This window comes from Chiloscyllium plagiosum, chromosome 3 (assembly GCF_004010195.1).
Source record: "Chiloscyllium plagiosum isolate BGI_BamShark_2017 chromosome 3, ASM401019v2, whole genome shotgun sequence".
NCBI lineage: Eukaryota > Metazoa > Chordata > Chondrichthyes > Orectolobiformes > Hemiscylliidae > Chiloscyllium > Chiloscyllium plagiosum.
The window spans coordinates 80,130,271-80,150,546 of record NC_057712.1 but is presented as its reverse complement, the minus strand read 5'-3'; the positions used below and the strand labels follow the sequence as shown (position 1 = coordinate 80,150,546).

The following is a 20,276-nucleotide window of genomic DNA, read 5'->3' as shown; positions in this document are numbered from 1 at the left end:
TGCTAAAATTGACAGCAAACATTTCTTTGACAATCAGCAGTCTTTTATGCTGTATAAATTGTTACCTTATTATATTTAGTTTATTGCATCCCAGTCGTAAGGAGATAAGCTGAAGAGAATCAACTTTGTGTCTCTCTTTAGCAACAGGTTCAGCTTCTGAACTACCAAGCAATTTTCTAAATCAGGCTGTGTAAAACCACAGAGGCAATTGAAATATACATAGAGTCATCTTAATCAAAATGATTAACTTTTCTGATCTAAGTTATCAAAATCCATTCAGATTTATTATATTTTCCCCATAGGTTTGCCAGGTCTGCCAGGACCAAAAGGAAATAAAGGGGAGGCAGGAATAAAAGGAAACGTTGGCCCTGTCGGACCAAAAGGTGACACAGGTGAACGGGGACCCGCAGGAAAGTCTGGCGCACGAGGTTTAGATGGACCTCCGGGTGCTCGTGGAGACAAAGGCTCAAAAGGTCCAATCGGGGCACCTGGTCTTAAAGGAAGTAAAGGTTCTTTCGGGAAGTCTGGCTCACGAGGAGATGCTGGTCCTAAGGGAGACAGAGGACCACCAGGACCAGAAGGAAAGCCAGGACCACGTGGGCCCAAAGGGCAATCAGGTGCTAAAGGAGATCCTGGAATTCCAGGCCCACAGGGACCAAAGGGAGAAATGGGAAATACAGGCCCCCCAGGATCTCGAGGACCACCAGGTCCATGAACAGAAGCATCTTTGTTTTGTTTTGATCTGTTGCACCCTCCTGAATGTTTGTTACATAATTGCGCAAAGAAAAACAGCCAGATTTATGCTTACTTTCCAAGAAATCTTAAAACTAATTAATTGAAACAGATATGGTACACACCATTGTCACATGACTCCCTGGTCACACGTGATAGGTTACCACCAAGTTTATATAATAATTTGTTAAAGATGGCATATAAAGTACCTACTAGGATGAGGCTAATCTTCTTCTCATTTTGACCTAGATCAGACTCACAATCAAATGTCTAGATCAGAGTCATAATCATCCCAGTGCTCAGTTTTAACTGCCTTATTTGAATTGTTCAGATATAAGATGTAACATGACGGAACATTACTTAATGAGGTACCTGAAGGCTGGGAAATCCATAAAGATCCAGTTCACTGTGAATCACTGTCTTTAGGAGAGAAAGACGTAAGGTAGTTGCAACAAAAATAATTGTTCAACATCCCACCTACATAGCACGATTGCAGGACATTATCTTGATATTCAGTTTTGAACTTACAGGCATCCAGAGGCAACCTAGAACGTGTTTTGTAGAAATGAAGGACTTGAAGCTCGGGCCCTTCTGCTCAAATCAGTGTTTGGCAGTCAAATAGCTGGGCCTAGTCCGCTCAAGATTATGAAGTGGTCACTTGTTGACTGATTCTAAAAGGCAAGATTTTAGCAAAAACAAATAAATTCATTTGGTGGTTCAGGAGTAGCAGAAACTGTCCCCAATTTCACTTCATTCTGATTAACCATGCCCCACAAACCTAACTATCGGCGAGAGGTCTAGTATCCATTGTTTTAAATGAATATGCTCCATGTGGAGCTTTAAAAGGTGCCAGCCTCTCACACAAATTAATGTGGCTTGAGTTCCAATTTTGGCTCAGACCTGGGCATCCTTCAGGGACATGTTGTAGGTTCATTGCTGCCACCATGCTAGAATTTATTACCATTGAACTGTTATTCTTGATAATATGACCATATGGTCAGGATCATACCATTTAAAGACTGCTATTTACTTAACTTTAAATGACTGTTATGCGAGATTTTGCAATTTAAGTTAAGCCAGAAATAATTCACCTTTTAAACGTAGGGCCTACAGCAATTTTGAAATATTTTCTGATTAATTTTCAGCTGATTTTGACTCTTTATAAATGTTCTCATCAATAAGTGCTTGCAAATTCCTTAAAGTTAACTTTTCCACATTTCCTGGACAAGTGGTTTGTTCTGAAATTTCTGCTGAAAATGAATCCAGCCGGTAATTACACGGATTATAGGAAGTGTTGTGAGTACACAGTAGTCAGCGTCTGCACAACACGTTGGTCTTCACACTTCGATGCCAATGCTGCCGAGTGGTTGTCTATCCTAAAACACCTCTGGGTGGAGCAGAACTCACTAGATACGTAAAGTCTCTCTATGGGCGTACACTTATTTTTATGCAAACTGAATAAGCTTATTGGAATTTAAAAGGGCCAGTATACCTCATTTTTTGAGTCTGCAGAAGACATTTGATCATCTCTCATGGCGCCATGATCACAGTGCTGGAAACCCAGACAGCATGCCTGGAACAAACAGCTTGCAGCTACCTGAGGCTGTCCTCAGGCTTTTTCTGCTGTCGTATTTTGCCCAAGCCCAAGTCAGTGAAACACACACAACACAGTCAACAGTGTGGTGCTGGAAAAGCACAGCAGCACCACGCTCTCGACTCTGATCTCCTGCATCTGCAGTCCTCACTTTCCCACATGCAGACATAGGCAAAACAGAAACAATTGGGGTCTAACATTCCCATGCATAAAACCTTAGATATGTTGCCCTAGATGCTGTGAGAAATAAAACCGTTTACTGTGTGATGGCAAATGATATTTAGATAAATTGAATACACATCTATTGAGAATAGTAATCTTTTCTGCACCTGTAACACGTTGTGTGTTAACACTGATGCAATTTGTGTGACTAAATATAGGAGCAAAAGCAGGTCAACGTTTCTCAGGATTTTGTTTTTTAGAAAATGAGATTTACCTTGGAGTACCAAAGTTCAACACCTTCCAACATTGCAACCCCTTTACCCGTCATGAAAACAAATGAGACAAAATATAATGAAATCCTTGCAACCATAAAGACTCTTTTTTAAATTAACATTTGTTTATTAAATGAATCCATAGGGAAAAAAAGAGGTTTTGTATTACAGTTTATATTTCAAAAGATGTGATGTATCCAGGATAGAATTTGCTGAAATTTTCAGACATTCAGAAACACAAGAAAATTACACCTAAGAAGGTGTAAGGTTTATGTTCACTTTCACATTTCAATAGTTATAATTGATATATTTCAGGATTAGGAAAGACTAAAGAATAAATGATACATTATTCATTTTGCATGCATTCATTAATTTGTCATTTTTCTTTTGAAAAATACAAAGACAATTGCTATGACCATGATGTTTTGCAAGTATTGCATACTCTAAGATTTGCACTGTAACTATAAGATACGTGCAAAGTTATAAACCTGGGAAATGGCCATGTTTACATTTTATGTTAAATGTAAAATGTATTATTGTTTGCTAGTGTGTCAGTTTAACTTGTTAATTACTTGTTTGCTTTAAAATACCCTTTACAGCATATTCAAATGAATGCTACCAAAAACACTCACAATTAAGGATTTTATGCAGGCCATGTGCTCAGTTTTTTTTACTCTTTTCAGTAAAATCTATGACACAGTAAAAACATTAAGGTTTAAAATATTTTAATTGTGTATAACAATCTGAAATACTTTCAAGAAAATAGAGTATTGTTTTATTATAATTGGAAAAAATGAACTGGTTTCCTGAATTTTGTAACGTGTTAAAACTGCAGCTGGTTTGCATGCTATTGTAGTTGTCATCCAACCTATGTAAACATTGTAACTTCTAATTATAGCCAGTTAGCTGAAGTCCTGGCTTAATAAATGCAGTGCATAACTATTATTGTACAGCATCAAACGAGAAGATAACTAAGGTGAAGAGTTTTCTCTTATGGGAAGTAATAATAAATCATGACCTTACTTTATAGCAAGAAAGCAGCTCACTGCCAGCTTCTCAAGGGCAACTAGGGATAGCCAAAAAGTCCTGGCTCAGCCAAAAAGTCCTGGCTCAGCCAGCGATGCCCACATCCAATAGATATGTAGAAAACAGGAGCAAGAGTAGGCCATTTGGCCATTTTGAGCCTGCTCCACTATTCATTATGAGCATGGCTGATCATCCGATTCAATAGCTTGTTCCTAATCTCCCCCCCACTTCCCCATATTCTTTGATTCCTTAACCACCAAGTGCTATATCCAACTCCTTCTTGAAATCTTAGTTCTTTGGCCTTGAATGCTTCTTGTGCGAGTGAATTCCGCATGCTCACCATTCCCTGGATGAAGAAATTTCTCCTCAGTGGCTAGACTGTGACCTCTGGTTCTAGACACCATGCCAAGGGGAACGCCTATCCTGCATTGACCTTGTCTCGTCATAGAATCCCTACTGTGTGGAAATAGTCCTTCCAGTTAGAATTTTGTGGATTTCTATGCGGTGCTCCCTAATTCTTATGAACTCCAGCGAAATAACCCTGATTGATTCAACCTTTCCTCATACAGCAATCCTGCCATCCCAGGAATTAGCCTTGTAAACATTCACTGCACTCCCTCTACGGCAAGAACATCTTTCCTTAGATAAGGACACCAAAACTGCACACAGTATTCGAGGTGTAGTCACACCGAGGCCCTCTATATTTTCATCCTCGTTGAATTCCAATAGATTTGACAAGCATTATTTCCCTTTTGTAAATCAATGCTGACTTTGGCTGATCCTGCCACTATTTTCTCAGTGCTCAGCTATTAAGACTTTTATAATGGACTGTAGCACTTTCCCCACTGCTCATGCCACCTGTCTGGTCTGAAATTCCCAATTTCTCTCTGCCTCCCTTCTTAAAAAGTGGGATTTGCTACCCTCCAATCTGTAAGGTCTGTTCCATTGTCGAAAGAAAATTGGACGATGACCACCAATGCATCCACTGCTTCTAGGGCCTCGCAAGTGATTTTTTAAAATATGCAAAATTATTCACATTAAAGGAGTTTTCTCAAAACAAAACTATGCCCTAAAATTAATATGGTGTTAACTTCATTAAAATTGTAATGATGAAAAAACCAACTCACTGTCAGAAAAGTACCACTTGAGGATTCCTCCAAACTTTTACACAAATTTAATATTTTAATTCTTTTATCTCTCTTTTAAAATCCTTATTCTGTTTGGTCCCACCAAAGCTTCCCAATGTGGCGGTGCAATATTCTTGCCTCTTTCTTTCTATTCTTGCTTTAATTTTCTGTGGAACTACTTTCATACCACCTGTCTTGATTTGTAGTCCCTTTCAAGTCTTTCTATGTCTTCTCTAAAGTTCCATTGCTTTGTCTTAACCGAAACCCCAACTGCCCAATTATCATCCTCTCTTACTGATCTGCATGTTGTTCCTGTCATTTTCTGCTGCAGGATTGTAATGAGTCCAAGGAGCTAAAATGAACAAGGCATTACTTTAGCATAGGTATTTGAGTTTGTTTCTTATGTTCTGTTCTGCAGGTAGTTGTGAGATAACGCAAGTTTCAGCAGCATGACATGGCTATGACATTGCTGAAGACTTAGGGAACGGTATTTTAGAGAACGCTTACCTCTGCTAGCAATAATGCGATTCCAGCGGGGATTGGTTTGCACGCATCGTTTTGTGCATGCGCTGATATGCAAGCTGATATTTCCATGTCATTCTGCGCATGTGCCAGCGCTCTTCCTGTTCTGTGCGTGCGCCACTGTCTGCTCATGCATGAGGTTGATGCTTCTCTTCGTGCCATTGTGCGCATGCACCAAACTCTCTGTTCTGCACATACGCAGTGTCAGCGCTGGTCTTTAGGTCCATCAGCGCATGCATCGATGTCAGCTGCTAACAGAGCAGCTTTCTATGATAGCTACTGTACAGAGAGCAGCTTTATTACATTTTTAAAATGTACTGAGTTAAACTTACTTTTGTTTCATTAATAAATATGATTCCAACCTTCATTCAGGCTGTTCTAGACTTTTGGGTGATTGTTGAGCGATCTTGGGTGATTTTCTTTGCTGGTCTGTCCCCAACCCCACTTTTCCAATAGGCCCCATTATTTACATTAAGCTAGGTTTCACTAGAACGCAATGACGGTGTTATAGGAAAACCACCTGTATGCAATATATATATGTCTTCAGTTAAAATTGGGGCTATATGAAGACAGCTACACCACCACTGAAGTCCAAATAATGAGAAGAAACTGCCAGATTCTCAGTCAAGGCAAGATGGGGCACATGATGAGTTTGAAGACATTCTTGCTGCAATAGTGTAAGAAACAGATTTTGTCAGTGACTCCATCTAATGCATGAAGACTTCTTTCCACGTGTGCAATCCTGTGCCATTATAATTTCACCAACATTCCCCCTGCATAATCCAATTCCATGGATGCCAGTTATTATTTGATTGTACCTTGTTGAATGACAATAAAAGGGGAAACTATTAAAAAAATTGGGCAATCAAATTGCCTGAAAGTGACTAGAGGATGTGGCTAGTTTATTTCCTTAACTGCAATTTTATCCCCGTGATAATTTAGTTTTAATCTCATCCTTCCCCAGTAACAGGTAAGTGACTTTCTTATATAACGGTGTTCTATTGGATTTTCAGTGCTTGTGTACAAAGAAAGACAAATGTGGTTTTAGGATGTCAATTAATAGAGCCTCATGAGATCATGATATGAAAGTATTCATCTTCAACTCTTCAGCAGTGACATCCACTTTGTATAATAATTCTAAAGTGGGATAAAACTAACACAATGGACCATGTACACCATCAATTAAAATTACTCTAATAATGAAGCACTTGAGGCCATTTAGATAAAATCTGGGCTTGGGATGATGCGTGGTCAGTAATGTTCACCTTTTGGACATTCCAGACCGAGAAAATACAGTCACAAACAGGATAAAGCACAGTCTCAGTTATAGATTCTTGACCTTCAATAATATCACTATTGTTGAGTCCCCCACTTCTAAGTGCTTGGTGGAGAGTTACCCTTGACCATGTGAACTTACATGAATCAACCAATCCAACATAATGGCTATTAGGGCAGGACAGAGCACTTTGCAATGAGTGCCTCACCCTCCCCTTGTGGTCTTTTAATTAATCACAAGTCCAAAAGTAGAAGTCTGATTGAATAGTCTCTATCTGTATGAAAGAATACAACCAAAACAGGACTCAAGAAGCTTGGATTGTAGGACAAAACAGTTCAATTGATTAGTATGTTATGATTAGTATCTTCCATTATTGGTGAACTGGGGTTACTACATATCCAGTCATTTGGATACACTGCTATAACTTAGCAAGGTAGTATGACAGCACATCCTTTCCATAAGAAAGTTGCAGTACTATTTTGGGAATACCATAATCTCCAAGTTATGTATCATCCTGTCTTATGCACATGGGCCAAATCCTCTTGTGCCTGGATCATGGGAGGCCAGAAATATGACTGAAGATCTGAACCCAGTGGAAATCCTGACATGTGGACCTCAGTGAGAAATATCCAGCTAGTTTCGCTTTCCAATGGACATTTCCCCACCTCCCCAGACTCTCCCTGAATGTCTGAATTGAGTTGAAGACTCTGATAGTCCTTGGTACTTCTCTGAATAGATACTGAAGAAATGTTTGATGGATTGAAATCTAATCCAACATCTGGTTAAATATACAACTGAACACATCTTCGCTGATTAATTTGCCTAATAATAAAATGACACCCCAAATAATCTGATGACACTTAACTACCCTCTGACCACTCATTTACATCCCTAACTCCCATTACACCAGACCTGACTGACTGTGTCTCCATGGCTTGACAATCTCTCCAAATTCTTGATTGTTTTCAAACACTCGACCTGGCCAACTGCCCTCCTAGAACCAAATTCCAAAATACACAGGGGTAGTGAGCAAACCTGCCCCAATAATTCCTAAAATGTCAGAGAGTTCAGACACAGGGTCTAGAGAACCTATCAGCAGTAACAGAGAGAGAAACCACCTGTGTTTGGAGTGACAGATGGCAGTTAGACGAGGAAGTGAAGGATTTGCCAGTGGACACCAAAAGACAACTTGTGCTGGGGGCTATATCCTTTGAGGCCGTTGCCAGGAGTTGGGGATTTCACTTGAGACCTGCAAATTTGAGTTTGTGCCAGACTTGGCACCAACATCTTTGCAGTGATAGAATGGAGGAGGGTGAGGGATTGGGGTTTGCTAGAGTTGTTCATGGAGGGGATAAACTAATTTGACAGGGGAATGCGAAATGGAGTAGAGGTGCATTAGTGGTGATGCACAAACAAATATAGAAGAGAAACCAAGTTAGTCTGGCAGGCAGAGTGTATATAGTTGTCAGAGTTCGGCTGGGTTGGACAGTATTTATTTTAATACAAAGCATCTTGTGATTAAGGCAAATGAGTTGAGGGTGCTGATTAACACATGAGAATATAACATCATTGCTATCACAGAGACACAGTTGAAGGAGGGGTAGGACTCACAGCTCAATATTACGGGGTATAGGATCTTCAGGCAAATCAGGTCAGGATGAAAAGGAGATGGCTTTGCAATATTGATCAAGATTGATCAACGAGTTAATTCCTACAATAAGGAGGGATGATAACTTTGAAGGCTCCTCAGTTGGAGTAATACGAGTGTAATTAAAAACAAAAAGGGGGAAATCACATGTTTGGACTGTACAATAGACCCAGAATGGTCAGGAAGAGATAGAGGCAAGTAGCAACTTGCCAATGTTAACTGGGAGAGACAAGCGTGAAAGGCTTGAAGGGGAAGAATTCTTTACATATATAATAAGAGAGCTTTTGGGGCAACGTTTTCACTCTGAGGGTGGTACGTGTATGGGATGAGATGCCAGAGGAAGTGGTGGAGACTAGCACAATTGCAACATTTAAAAGGCATTTAGATGGGTATATGAATAGGAAATGTTTGGAGGGATACAGGCCATGTGCTGGCAGGTGGGACTAGATTGGGTTGGGATATCTGGTCGGCATGGATGGGTTGGACCAAAGTGTCTGTTTCCGCACTGTACATTTCTATGACTCTATGTATAAGGACTATAAGATATCAGGCGACATTGGAGCTTATTTTAGGGAGCCCAACTGGACAAGTGGGAGGGCATTTTGATGATAGCAACCATAATTCAGTTAGATTTAAGGAAAAGGCCACAGAAATGAGAAAGAAGGCTTTGAATTGAGGGAAGACTGATTTTAATATGATAAGATAATGTCTAGCCAAATTGGGTTAGATTCAGCGACTCATAGGAAAATCTACAATGGAGCAGCGGGAGTTCTCCAAAAAGGAAATTGTGAAAATACAGGGTCACTTTGTTCCTGTAAAGGAGAAGAATGCAACTAAAAAATCCAAAGAACATTGGGATATTGAGGAATATATAAGATTGGGTAAGGTAAAAAGGGAAACTTATGATAGAATGAACACAAAAAAACTGCAGATGCTGGATATCTGAAACAAGAACAGGGAGTGCTATAGAAGAACAATACGTCTGCCAGCATCTACTCAGAGAAATCAATTAGGTAAAAACAATGACTGCAGATGCTGGAAACCAGAGTCTAGATTAGAGTGGTGCTGGAAAAGCACAGCAGATCAGGCAGCATCCGAGGAGCAGGAAAATCGACATTTCGGGCAAAAGCCCTTCATCGGAGTTATTTCTGATGAAGGGCTTTTGTCTGAAACGTCGATTTTCCTGCTCCTCAGAACCTGCCTGACCTGCTGTGCTTTTCCAGCACCACTCTAATCTCGACTCAGAGAAATACAGAGTTAACGTTTTGAGTCCAAAGACCATTCATCAAAATACTGCTTCTAATCCTATGTTTGTTATCAATGCTGTGTCCGAATGTTTCTGTTGTAGTAATGTGAATCTACTGTTAAGTTGAGCCTGATATCTCATGAGAAAATCATGAATTTCAGAGGTAATCTAGCCTTTCCCTATCATGCAATAAACCTTTAATGCTCATCTATATTATCTCCTTAATGCACAAGGCTATAGATGCCACTGAATGTTTTTAAGAAAGAATACATACATTTTGAGAGATTAAATGTATCAAGGAATATGGAGAGAGAGCAGGAGAATGATGTTGAGATAGACAAACAGCCATGTTGATGTTGAATTGCAGAGCAAACCTGATAGGCTGAAAGGTCTATTCCTGTTTCTACATTTATGTATTTAAAATTGAGTTTATCTTCTGCTAAAGTCTTTATGAGGGCATCCTTTCTAGCAAACGGTTACTGGTTGTGAAATGTTTAACTCTGTTTTCTCTCAACAAATACTGCCAGACTGACTGAATTTCTCCAACATTTTTTTTGGTTTAAGGTTATGAAAGACCAGAAGCCTGAGAGGTATATAAGGAAGGCAAGGTTTACTTAAAACAGAAATAAGGAAAGCAAAGAGGTGAGCATGACAAAATATTGGTGAATAAAATAAAGAACTATCCAAAGGTATTTTATAACTATTATTAGCTGCAAAAGGATAACCAATGAAAGAATGGGATCCATTAAAGTCCTAAGTGTCAAATTGTGAGCCGGAAGATGTACATGATGTTTTAAATAACAATTGCATACATATTCACAAGTTGAGAAGAATGAAATTGGTAAAGGGTCAGAGAGTAGGACTCATAGAACCCCTACAGTGTGTAAATAGGCCATTTGGCCCAACAAGTCCACACTGACCCTCTGAAGAGTAACCCACCCAGATTCATTCCCCTAACCTATTACTTGACATTTACACTGACTACAGCACCTAACCAACACCTTCCAACATTGCAACCCCTTTACCCGTCATGAAAACAAATGAGACAAAATATAATGAAATCCTTGCAACCATAAAGACTCTTTTTTAAATTAACATTTGTTTATTAAATGAATCCATAGGGAAAAAAGAGGTTTTGTATTACAGTTTATATTTCAAAGATGTGATGTATCCAGGATAGAATTTGCTGAAATTTTCAGACATTCAGAAACACAAGAAAATTACACCTAAGAAGGTGTAAGGTTTATGTTCACTTTCACATTTCAATAGTTATAATTGATATATTTCAGGATTAGGAAAGACTAAAGAATAAATGATACATTATTCATTTTGCATGCATTCATTAATTTGTCATTTTTCTTTTGAAAAATACAAAGACAATTGCTATGACCATGATGTTTTGCAAGTATTGCATACTCTGTTTGCATGCTATTGTAGTTGTCATCCAACCTATGTAAACATTGTAACTTCTAATTATAGCCAGTTAGCTGAAGTCCTGGCTTAATAAATGCAGTGCATAACTATTATTGTACAGCATCAAACGAGAAGATAACTAAGGTGAAGAGTTTTCTCTTATGGGAAGTAATAATAAATCATGACCTTACTTTATAGCAAGAAAGCAGCTCACTGCCAGCTTCTCAAGGGCAACTAGGGATAGCCAAAAAGTCCTGGCTCAGCCAAAAAGTCCTGGCTCAGCCAGCGATGCCCACATCCAATAGATATGTAGAAAACAGGAGCAAGAGTAGGCCATTTGGCCATTTTGAGCCTGCTCCACTATTCATTATGAGCATGGCTGATCATCCGATTCAATAGCTTGTTCCTAATCTCCCCCCCACTTCCCCATATTCTTTGATTCCTTAACCACCAAGTGCTATATCCAACTCCTTCTTGAAATCTTAGTTCTTTGGCCTTGAATGCTTCTTGTGCGAGTGAATTCCGCATGCTCACCATTCCCTGGATGAAGAAATTTCTCCTCAGTGGCTAGACTGTGACCTCTGGTTCTAGACACCATGCCAAGGGGAACGCCTATCCTGCATTGACCTTGTCTCGTCATAGAATCCCTACTGTGTGGAAATAGTCCTTCCAGTTAGAATTTTGTGGATTTCTATGCGGTGCTCCCTAATTCTTATGAACTCCAGCGAAATAACCCTGATTGATTCAACCTTTCCTCATACAGCAATCCTGCCATCCCAGGAATTAGCCTTGTAAACATTCACTGCACTCCCTCTACGGCAAGAACATCTTTCCTTAGATAAGGACACCAAAACTGCACACAGTATTCGAGGTGTAGTCACACCGATGCCCTCTATATTTTCTTCCTCGTTGAATTCCAATAGATTTGACATGCATTATTTCCCTTTTGTAAATCCATGCTGACTTTGGCTGATCCTGCCACTATTTTCTCAGTGCTCAGCTATTAAGACTTTTATAATGGACTGTAGCACTTTCCCCACTGCTCATGCCACCTGTCTGGTCTGAAATTCCCAATTTCTCTCTGCCTCCCTTCTTAAAAAGTGGGATTTGCTACCCTCCAATCTGTAAGATCTGTTCCATTGTCGAAAGAAAATTGGACGATGACCACCAATGCATCCACTGTTTCTAGGGCCTCGCAAGTGATTTTTTAAAATATGCAAAATTATTCACATTAAAGGAGTTTTCTCAAAAAAAACTATGCCCTAAAATTAATATTGGTGAATAAAATAAAAAACTATCCAAAGGTATTTTATAACTATTATTAGCTGCAAAAGGATAACCAATGAAAGAATGGGATCCATTAAAGTCCTAAGTGACAAATTGTGAGCCGGAAGATGTACATGATGTTTTAAATAACAATTGCATACATATTCACAAGTTGAGAAGAATGAAATTGGTAAAGGGTCAGAGAGTAGGACTCATAAAACCCCTACAGTGTGTAAATAGGCCATTTGGCCCAACAAGTCCACACTGACCCTCTGAAGAGTAACCCACCCAGATTCATTCCCCTAACCTATTACTTGACATTTACACTGACTACAGCATCTAACCAACACATCTCTGAACACTCTGGGCAATTTAGCATGACCAATTCACCGAACCTGCACATCTTTGGATTGTGGAAGTAAACCAGAGGACCTAGAAGAAACCCACACAGACACGGGAAGAGTATGCACGCTCGACACAGTCGCCCAAGGCTGGGATTGAGCCCATGTCCCTAGTGCTGTGATGCAGCAGTGCTAACCACTGAGCCACCATGCTGCTCTTTTTTAAAGTCTTAGTTTGTCCACCCTCTCCGTATTTCTCAGTCCCTTGAGTCCTGGCAATACTGTAAAATACTTGAACAAATTACAATTGAGAGGGAGGAGGAGTTGGTCATTTTATCTGCTTCAAAATTGGATAAATCCCCAGGCTCTGATGAGATGTATCCCAGGCTGTTGGTATGAATCTTAAATTCCTTTTTGGCTAGACACAGGATTGGTGCCAGAGGAATAATTTATGTGATTTCATTATTTAAGAAGGGTGGGACCGATAAACTTGGGAACTATATGTCAGTGGAGAAAATGAGGACTGCAAATGCTGGAGATCAGAGCTGAAAATGTGTTGCTGGAAAAGCGCAGCAGATCAGGCAGCATCCAAGGAGCAGGAAAATCGACGTTTCGAGCATGAGACCTTCTTCAAGAATGAGAAAAGTGTGCCAAGCAGGCTAAGATAAAAGATAGGGAGGAGGGACTTGGGGAGGGGCGTTGGAAATGTGATAGGTGGAAGAAGGTTAAGGTGAGGGTGATAAGGTGAGGGTGATATCTGGAACAGTTGAGGAACCCAGAGTGTGGGGGTAAGTACATAAAAAGGTTTTGGTACTTACTGTCTTTATCTGGAACAGTTGAGGAACCCAGTGAGGCCTATCACCCTCACCTTATCACCCTCATCTTAACCTCCTTCCACCTATTGCATTTCCAATGCCCCTCCCCCAAGTCCCTCCCACCTACCTTTTATCTTAGCCTGCTTGGCACACTTTCCTCATTCCTGAAGAAGGGCTCATGCCCAAAACGTCGATTCGCCTGCTCCTTGGATGCTGCCTGACCTGCTGTGCTTTTCCAGCAACACATTTTCAACTATGTGTCAGTGAAAGGAAAAAATTGCAAATGATTCCAAGCATTAGAATTAATTTCTACATGGAGATATTATGATTAATAAGGTTATGAGCATGGTTTTGTCAGGGAATGATTGTATCTGACACGATTGGTTACATTTTTCAAACAGATGACTAGATGTGTGGATGAGGATAGTATGATGGATATAGTTTACATGGACTATGGTAAGTGTGCTAACAAGATCTTGTATGGAAGCCTAGTCAAGAAGAGCCATGAGATCCGGGGAATTTGAGAAATTGGATCCAAAATTGGCTGAGTATTAGGAAGCAGAGAATGATAGTCAAATATTGTTTTTGTGACAGGAAGCCCATTTCAGTAGCACACTTCAGGATTTGGTGCTGAGTCTCTTGCTATTTGTAATGTACATTAGCGATCTACACATGAATGTAAGAGGTTTCATCAGTAAGTGGTAAATGATTAGCAGGACAGCCTTAAACTACAGAGTGATATAGATGGACTATCAGATGGTCAGGACAATGGAAAATGCTACTTAATCCTGAACAGTGTGAGTTTTTGCATTTTGAAAGGGCTAATAAAACAAGGATATACTCAATGAATAGTACGACACTAGGAAGTACAGAGGATCAGGGGGACCTGTTATGGTCCAGACCAGACCCTCCAAAATATGTTAAGAAGATAGTCTAGATCCTACCTTTCCCTTATTTTAAAGGTAAGTGACAGATGTTGTGTCACAGATGCAATTTGATTGGTCAAACTACTTGATGTTAAGCAAAACACAATTTATTCAAACACTATTGTTAAAATATGACAAAAGAAAGAAGAACTTGGTATAAATAAACTCTATTGGAAAACTTAACCAAATAATAGATACAGTACCTATTACGAAGTAACTGTTGCAATTTTAGTAACTTCCCATAAACATACCCTTGGCAATAGGCAAATTCAGAAAGCAGATTTTGTCTCACATGCAATCCTGCAGCCCAGGAAGAGAAAACCCAGTTTTTGGCTGTAATCAAGAAGGGGAAAAATAGCTTTCACTTCTTCATGACTCCAGCAGCAACTGCTGACAGCTAAACCTAAAATCACTGCTTCTGTGGGTGGGAGCTTGATCACACCCAGTCAGGCTGCTTCTATTGTTCCAACGTTTTGAAAAAAGCATCCAAGGCTTCACAAGTTGTTAATCTCATAGATTGCTTGTCACCTGTTCCCCCAGTCTCTCTGAAAAAGAAACAAGGACAAAACACACCTCTGAAAACCACAGCATTGTCATAGACCCATGGTGTCCATAGACTATTGGAGGCAACAGGGCACGTGAATAAGATGGTTAAGAAAGCATATGGGATTGTTAACTTTATTAGTCAAGGTATTGAATGCAAGAGCAGGGCAGCACAGTAGCTCAGTGGTTCACATTGCTGCCTCACAGTGCTAGGGACCCAGGTTTGAATTCAGCGTCAGGGGATTGTCTGCGTGGAGTTTGCACATTCTCCTTGGGTCTGTGTGGGTTTACTCAGGTTGCTCCAGTTTCCTCCTACCATCCAAAAATATGCAGATTAGATGAATTTGCCATGCTAAATTTCAGAGAAAGTAAGGACCACAGTTGCAGGAGATCAGAGTTGAGAGTGTGGTTCTGGAAAAGTGCAGCATCCAAGGAGCAGGAGAATCAACACTTTGGGCAAAAATCCTTAATCAGGAAAGATGATTATGCTAGATTTCCCATAGTGTACATGGATTTGTAGGTTGAGTGCATTAGGCAGAGGACATGTAGAGTAATAGGGTAAGGGAATAGATCTGGGTGGGTTACCCTTTGAAGGTCGGTATGGACTTGTTGGGCCAACGGCCTGTTTCCATGTTGTATGGCTCTATGATGGGGGCGTATATAACATTAGTTAGGCCACAACTGGAGTACTGTGTGCAGTTCTGGTTGGCACACTGTAGGAAGTTTATATTTGTATTTGAGACAGTGCATAGGAGATTCACCAGGATTTTGCCTGGGCAACAACATTTCAGTTATCAAGCGAGACTTGTTAGGCTTCATTGGAACAGAGAAGGCTGAGGAATGACCTGACTGAGTTGTACAAAATTATGAGGGACATTGTGGAGAAAGAAAGAGATTTTTCCCCTTAGTATGGGATCAATATATTAAAGGTAAGGATAGGAGGTTTAGAAAGGATTTTAGGAAGATTTATTTTATCCAGATATGGATATCTGGAACTTACTGCCTGAAAGGTTGGTAGAGGTGAGAACCCTCAAGGCATTTAACAATTATTTAGATGATCACTTGAAGCACCATAGCATACAAGACAATGGGCCAAGTATGGAATATGGAACTACATTAGGTGGATGTTTTATAACTGGCATATATGCAAGAATGAAAAGATCCCACATGAGTGTACCTCATTACAATATCGAAAGACAACACTACATCGTTCAGTACACAATTATCTCTGATACAATTTGAGGAAACTAACGACTCTCCAAGGGAAGCAGAACATTCAACAGTAGCATTGCTGTCAGAGAACATCCTCTACAAAGTGTATTTGAGAACTCAAAGATCACCATGTTTCTAGTAAAGCAACATGTTGCACCTACAGGATTCAGCAGGCATTTAACCCAGGTGGGAAAAGCTAACCACTTCTGCTTCTGTTTCTGTGTTTGTTACTAGCGCTGTGCTGGCCTTTTCAGTTGTAGTAATGAGAATCTATTGTGAAGCTTAGCCTGATATCTCATGCATCAAGCATGCATTGCAGATATAATCTTGCTAACCCTGAAGGATCATGTAATAAACTTAATGTTTATGTAAATCACCTCAATAACACAAAGGGTTATTGATGCCACTATGTGTCTTCAAGAAAAAAACAGTTAAATTTATAGAGTTTAAAGGCAGAAAGGATTTTGGGGAGAGATCAATGGTTTGATGTTGACACTGAGGAGCAGCTATGTTCATGTTGTATTAAAGAGCAGGCTCAATGGGCTAAATGGTCCACTTTTGCTCCTAGTTTTTATGTTTCTAAAATTGAGTCTATTTTCTGCTGAAGACTGCATGAGGGTATTTTCCAACTTGATCTCAGAGGGAGTATAGGAGCAGGAGTAGGCCATTCAGCCTCTTGAGACTGCTCCATCATTGTGAATTGGGTCTAATCATCTACTGCAATATCATATGTATGCATTTTCCCATACATTCTGATGCTAAACATTGATGAATCTATCAATATTTTATAAAACTGTGTTGTTGGTAAAGCCATAACTAAAAGGAATGGCTAGGCTAGCAGATGTTTGGGTAAATGTCTCTCATAATTTGATCTTGACCTCAAGATAGCAAACCTGCATTTAAATCAGGAGGTTATAAGTTCATTTCTCACACGAATAGACATAGGTACATAAATTAGGCAAGTAGCTCGAAATCTAGCACTCTCTGTCTTGAACTTGCTTAACGACTGAGTTTCCACAATGTGTTGGTTAGTGAAGTCCAAAACTGCCCAACCCTCTGAGTGAGGGAGCTTCTGCTCATCTCAGTCCAACCCTTTATTCTGAGACTTTGTGCCCTGTCCAAGAAGTTTTCCTCCTCTCTCTACAAGAATCTCAGGGAGTCCCTCTCCCACTGCAACTCCCAGGTCATCTCCTCTGCCCTGAAGCTCTTCTCTTTGCTGCTCGTCGGATGCTGCCTGAATTGCTGTGCTCTTCCAGCACCACTGATCCAGAATCTGAACCCCACAGTCAGAGGAAACATTCTCTCTTCATCAGCTCTGACTATCCCTTTCAGAATGAAGGTTGCTTTAAGTTTCCATGAGACCATGTCTCATTCTTATAAACTCCAGATTCAATTGCTCCTTGGGGCCAATTTCACCATCCCAGGAATCAGACCTCTACTGGAGTTTTTTGTAGAAAGTTTATCTTTCCTTAGGCAAGGGATACAGAGACATACACAGTGTTCCATATGCAGTCCCACCAGCATTCCATACAATTGAAGCAAGGCTTCTTTTCTCTTGCAGTCAAATCCCTAACTAAGAAGGATCGGTGGCAGAGAATCTACCAAGGGCAATCAAATGGTTCCAGAGAACGTGACCACAAACCTTTACACCACAAACTATTCTATACTTTTTCTCTTGACCTCTGATATCACTGTAGCATCATGATACATGCCTTTACATCATTACCATATTCATTTACTCATTACTCTATAGATTTTCTGGAACACCTGGAGTTTATTTCATACCTATTTCCTTATTTCACTGAAAGATGTAATAGAATTCACAGAATCACAAACATTACTGCGATACAAAGGGAGGCCATTTGGCCCACGGTGCTTGCATCTCCTCTATCACCTAATGCCAACCTCCTGCCAATTGTCCCTTTTTGAATGTATTTATGTGTTTCTCTTCACAACAGAACCTTCAGTAGGGCAGTCATGAAACTGGGCTTATTCCTGTTAAATTAAAGTGAGCGACAGCTCACTTTTTAAAAAAGATGCACTTCCATAGACATTAGTGAAATAAACTTTCCCTTGACCGAAGTACGTCATCAACACTTCACACATTGAGCTCTTGTTGCAATACACTTACACAAACATGAAACAATTGATTTTGAATAATAGCATGCAGTTGCCTTTTACAGTTACTGGCATGCCCACACCGACACTATTTCTATTGTCATAACACAAGTTAGCATGTATCCAACAGCCATGGGCACCTGTTTCAATTGATTTAATATAGGTTAAGCAATAGCAGATTACTGTTTGTATTTCAGCATAAAGCATGTCATAGCTCCAATGTAAAAAGCAATCTCATTTGCTGAAGAATAACTTTTAAACTGAAAAAGACCGTCCTGAAAAATGTACTCATTTCATTCTTTTTGCAATATATATTTGTTAGAAATAAGGTCTTGAAAAATTTTTAGATATATTTCTTCTTAGCAATATCTTCGGGGTAATGAATTTTTGACTAAGTTGCAAGGGATAGCCACTAACAAATCAGCTTTGCTATTTTGGACACTACAATTTTTTTTATCAAACCCTGTGACTGTAAACACATTGTTTCCCTGGCACCATGTTGCATATCTTTCTGTGTCCGGCAGCAAAATACTTTAAGAAGACAAACTCTGGCTTGCTAAATGGTGTTTCTTACAGACAGCCTCTTGAAGAATAAGAATGTTTAATCGCTGTGCAAATAAATCGCACTGTAACTCTATGGTGGCTATGAGACTTTAATGATTAAACCATTGGAACACCGTGACAGTGATTGTTAATCATATACACTGTGCATTACAGCCTTACTTACTGAAGCTGAGAATAGAGAAGGTCTGAATTCAAAGTGTTTTTTTTTCAACTGTTCATTTAAAAAGATGCCAATTTGATTTTGGATGAAACAATTAATTCAGGATGGACAATGTAAGTAGAGAAGAGTTGGTGTTTTGCAGCTTTCTAGCCTTGTGAATGATGATTAAAAATCTAAGATGTCAGCTTACTGTTATTGGATTTGTAGAAAATTCTTTATTCTCTGATCTGGCAATGTGCTAATTCTGATTTAAGTTTAGCTCAATTTTGTGATTCATTAATGTCATTACTGCATGAGAGATACAATAGAACAACTGAGAGAGTTACGAGAATTTTAGTAATATGTTCATTAGCCTTTATTTTATGGCGTACTTTCAGTTTTTCTATGTTGGTAAAAGCAGGAAAAACAAATTGTTGAATTGCTGGATGGACTTAAAGTCTTTTTCATATTCCTCCTGAAATACGTTTCCACAAAAATATTCTGCATGGACGTTAGCATTGATTTGAGTGTTGTTGGGCTGGCATGGTTACAGTTGCTATGGCTTAGATTGGCAGCAGAACCAAAAATGGACAACATTACATGATTCATGGGTATTCTTTAGTATCACAATAAAGAACTGAAAAATATCTTTTAGAATTTATATAACTCATTTTAATATTAATGTTGCAGCCAAGTATTGGATATTGTAATCAGAAGTAGATTGAGTCTTCTATTTCCAACTAACACCAGGTTTAATCAACTGGGGCTGTCAGCACTGATATTCTGGTGCTGAGAGTGAGTTTCAGGAGCTGGTACTGAGATATTTGTTGTGTAGAATTTCCCAAAATCTTGTGGAACATGTTGACCTAAATATTGAATTGCCATCATGTACTCCAGCACAGGAATGAGAATCTGCAAAATGTCTCCTGGAGAGGTATAACTGAAGTGATTAACTTAGTGTTAAATCAGCAGGACTTTCCAAACTAAAACAGCCCATTTCTAAAATCAGCCCTCAGAGGCTGTACTCAAAACTTCTTATAGCTCCAGATTTGAGGTAGTTCAAGTGAACTAAGCAAACTCCGTGAACCAAGGGTCATGCAAAAGGTGGCAAAAGGGACTTGTCAGTCCATATCTGGATCTTGTCCAAGTCATGTTGCATTTGAACATGGACTGTATCAGTATATGCAGAGTCGTGAATGGTGCTGAACATTGTGCAACCATCACTGAACATCCCCACAACTGACCTTATGATGGAGGGAAGGTCATGGATGAGTGGCTGAAGATGGTTAGAACATCATGAGACATGCAGAAATGCACTGAAAATTATGAATAAA

General features: G+C 39.5%; 1 protein-coding gene across 2 annotated transcripts in view; it reads left to right on the top strand.

Annotated features, from left to right (window-relative positions):
* The window catches only part of scara3 (scavenger receptor class A, member 3), a 57,503-nt gene extending 55,561 nt beyond the window's left edge, over nucleotides 1-1,942 (top strand). For both annotated transcript variants that reach the window (XM_043685113.1, XM_043685119.1), the window contains exon 7: nucleotides 303-1,942. In XM_043685113.1, coding sequence (XP_043541048.1) covers nucleotides 303-715 — 413 coding nt within the window. In that variant the 3' untranslated portion in view covers nucleotides 716-1,942. The remainder of the gene's footprint in view (nucleotides 1-302) is intronic.
* Nucleotides 1,943-20,276: the final 18,334 nt, after the last annotated feature.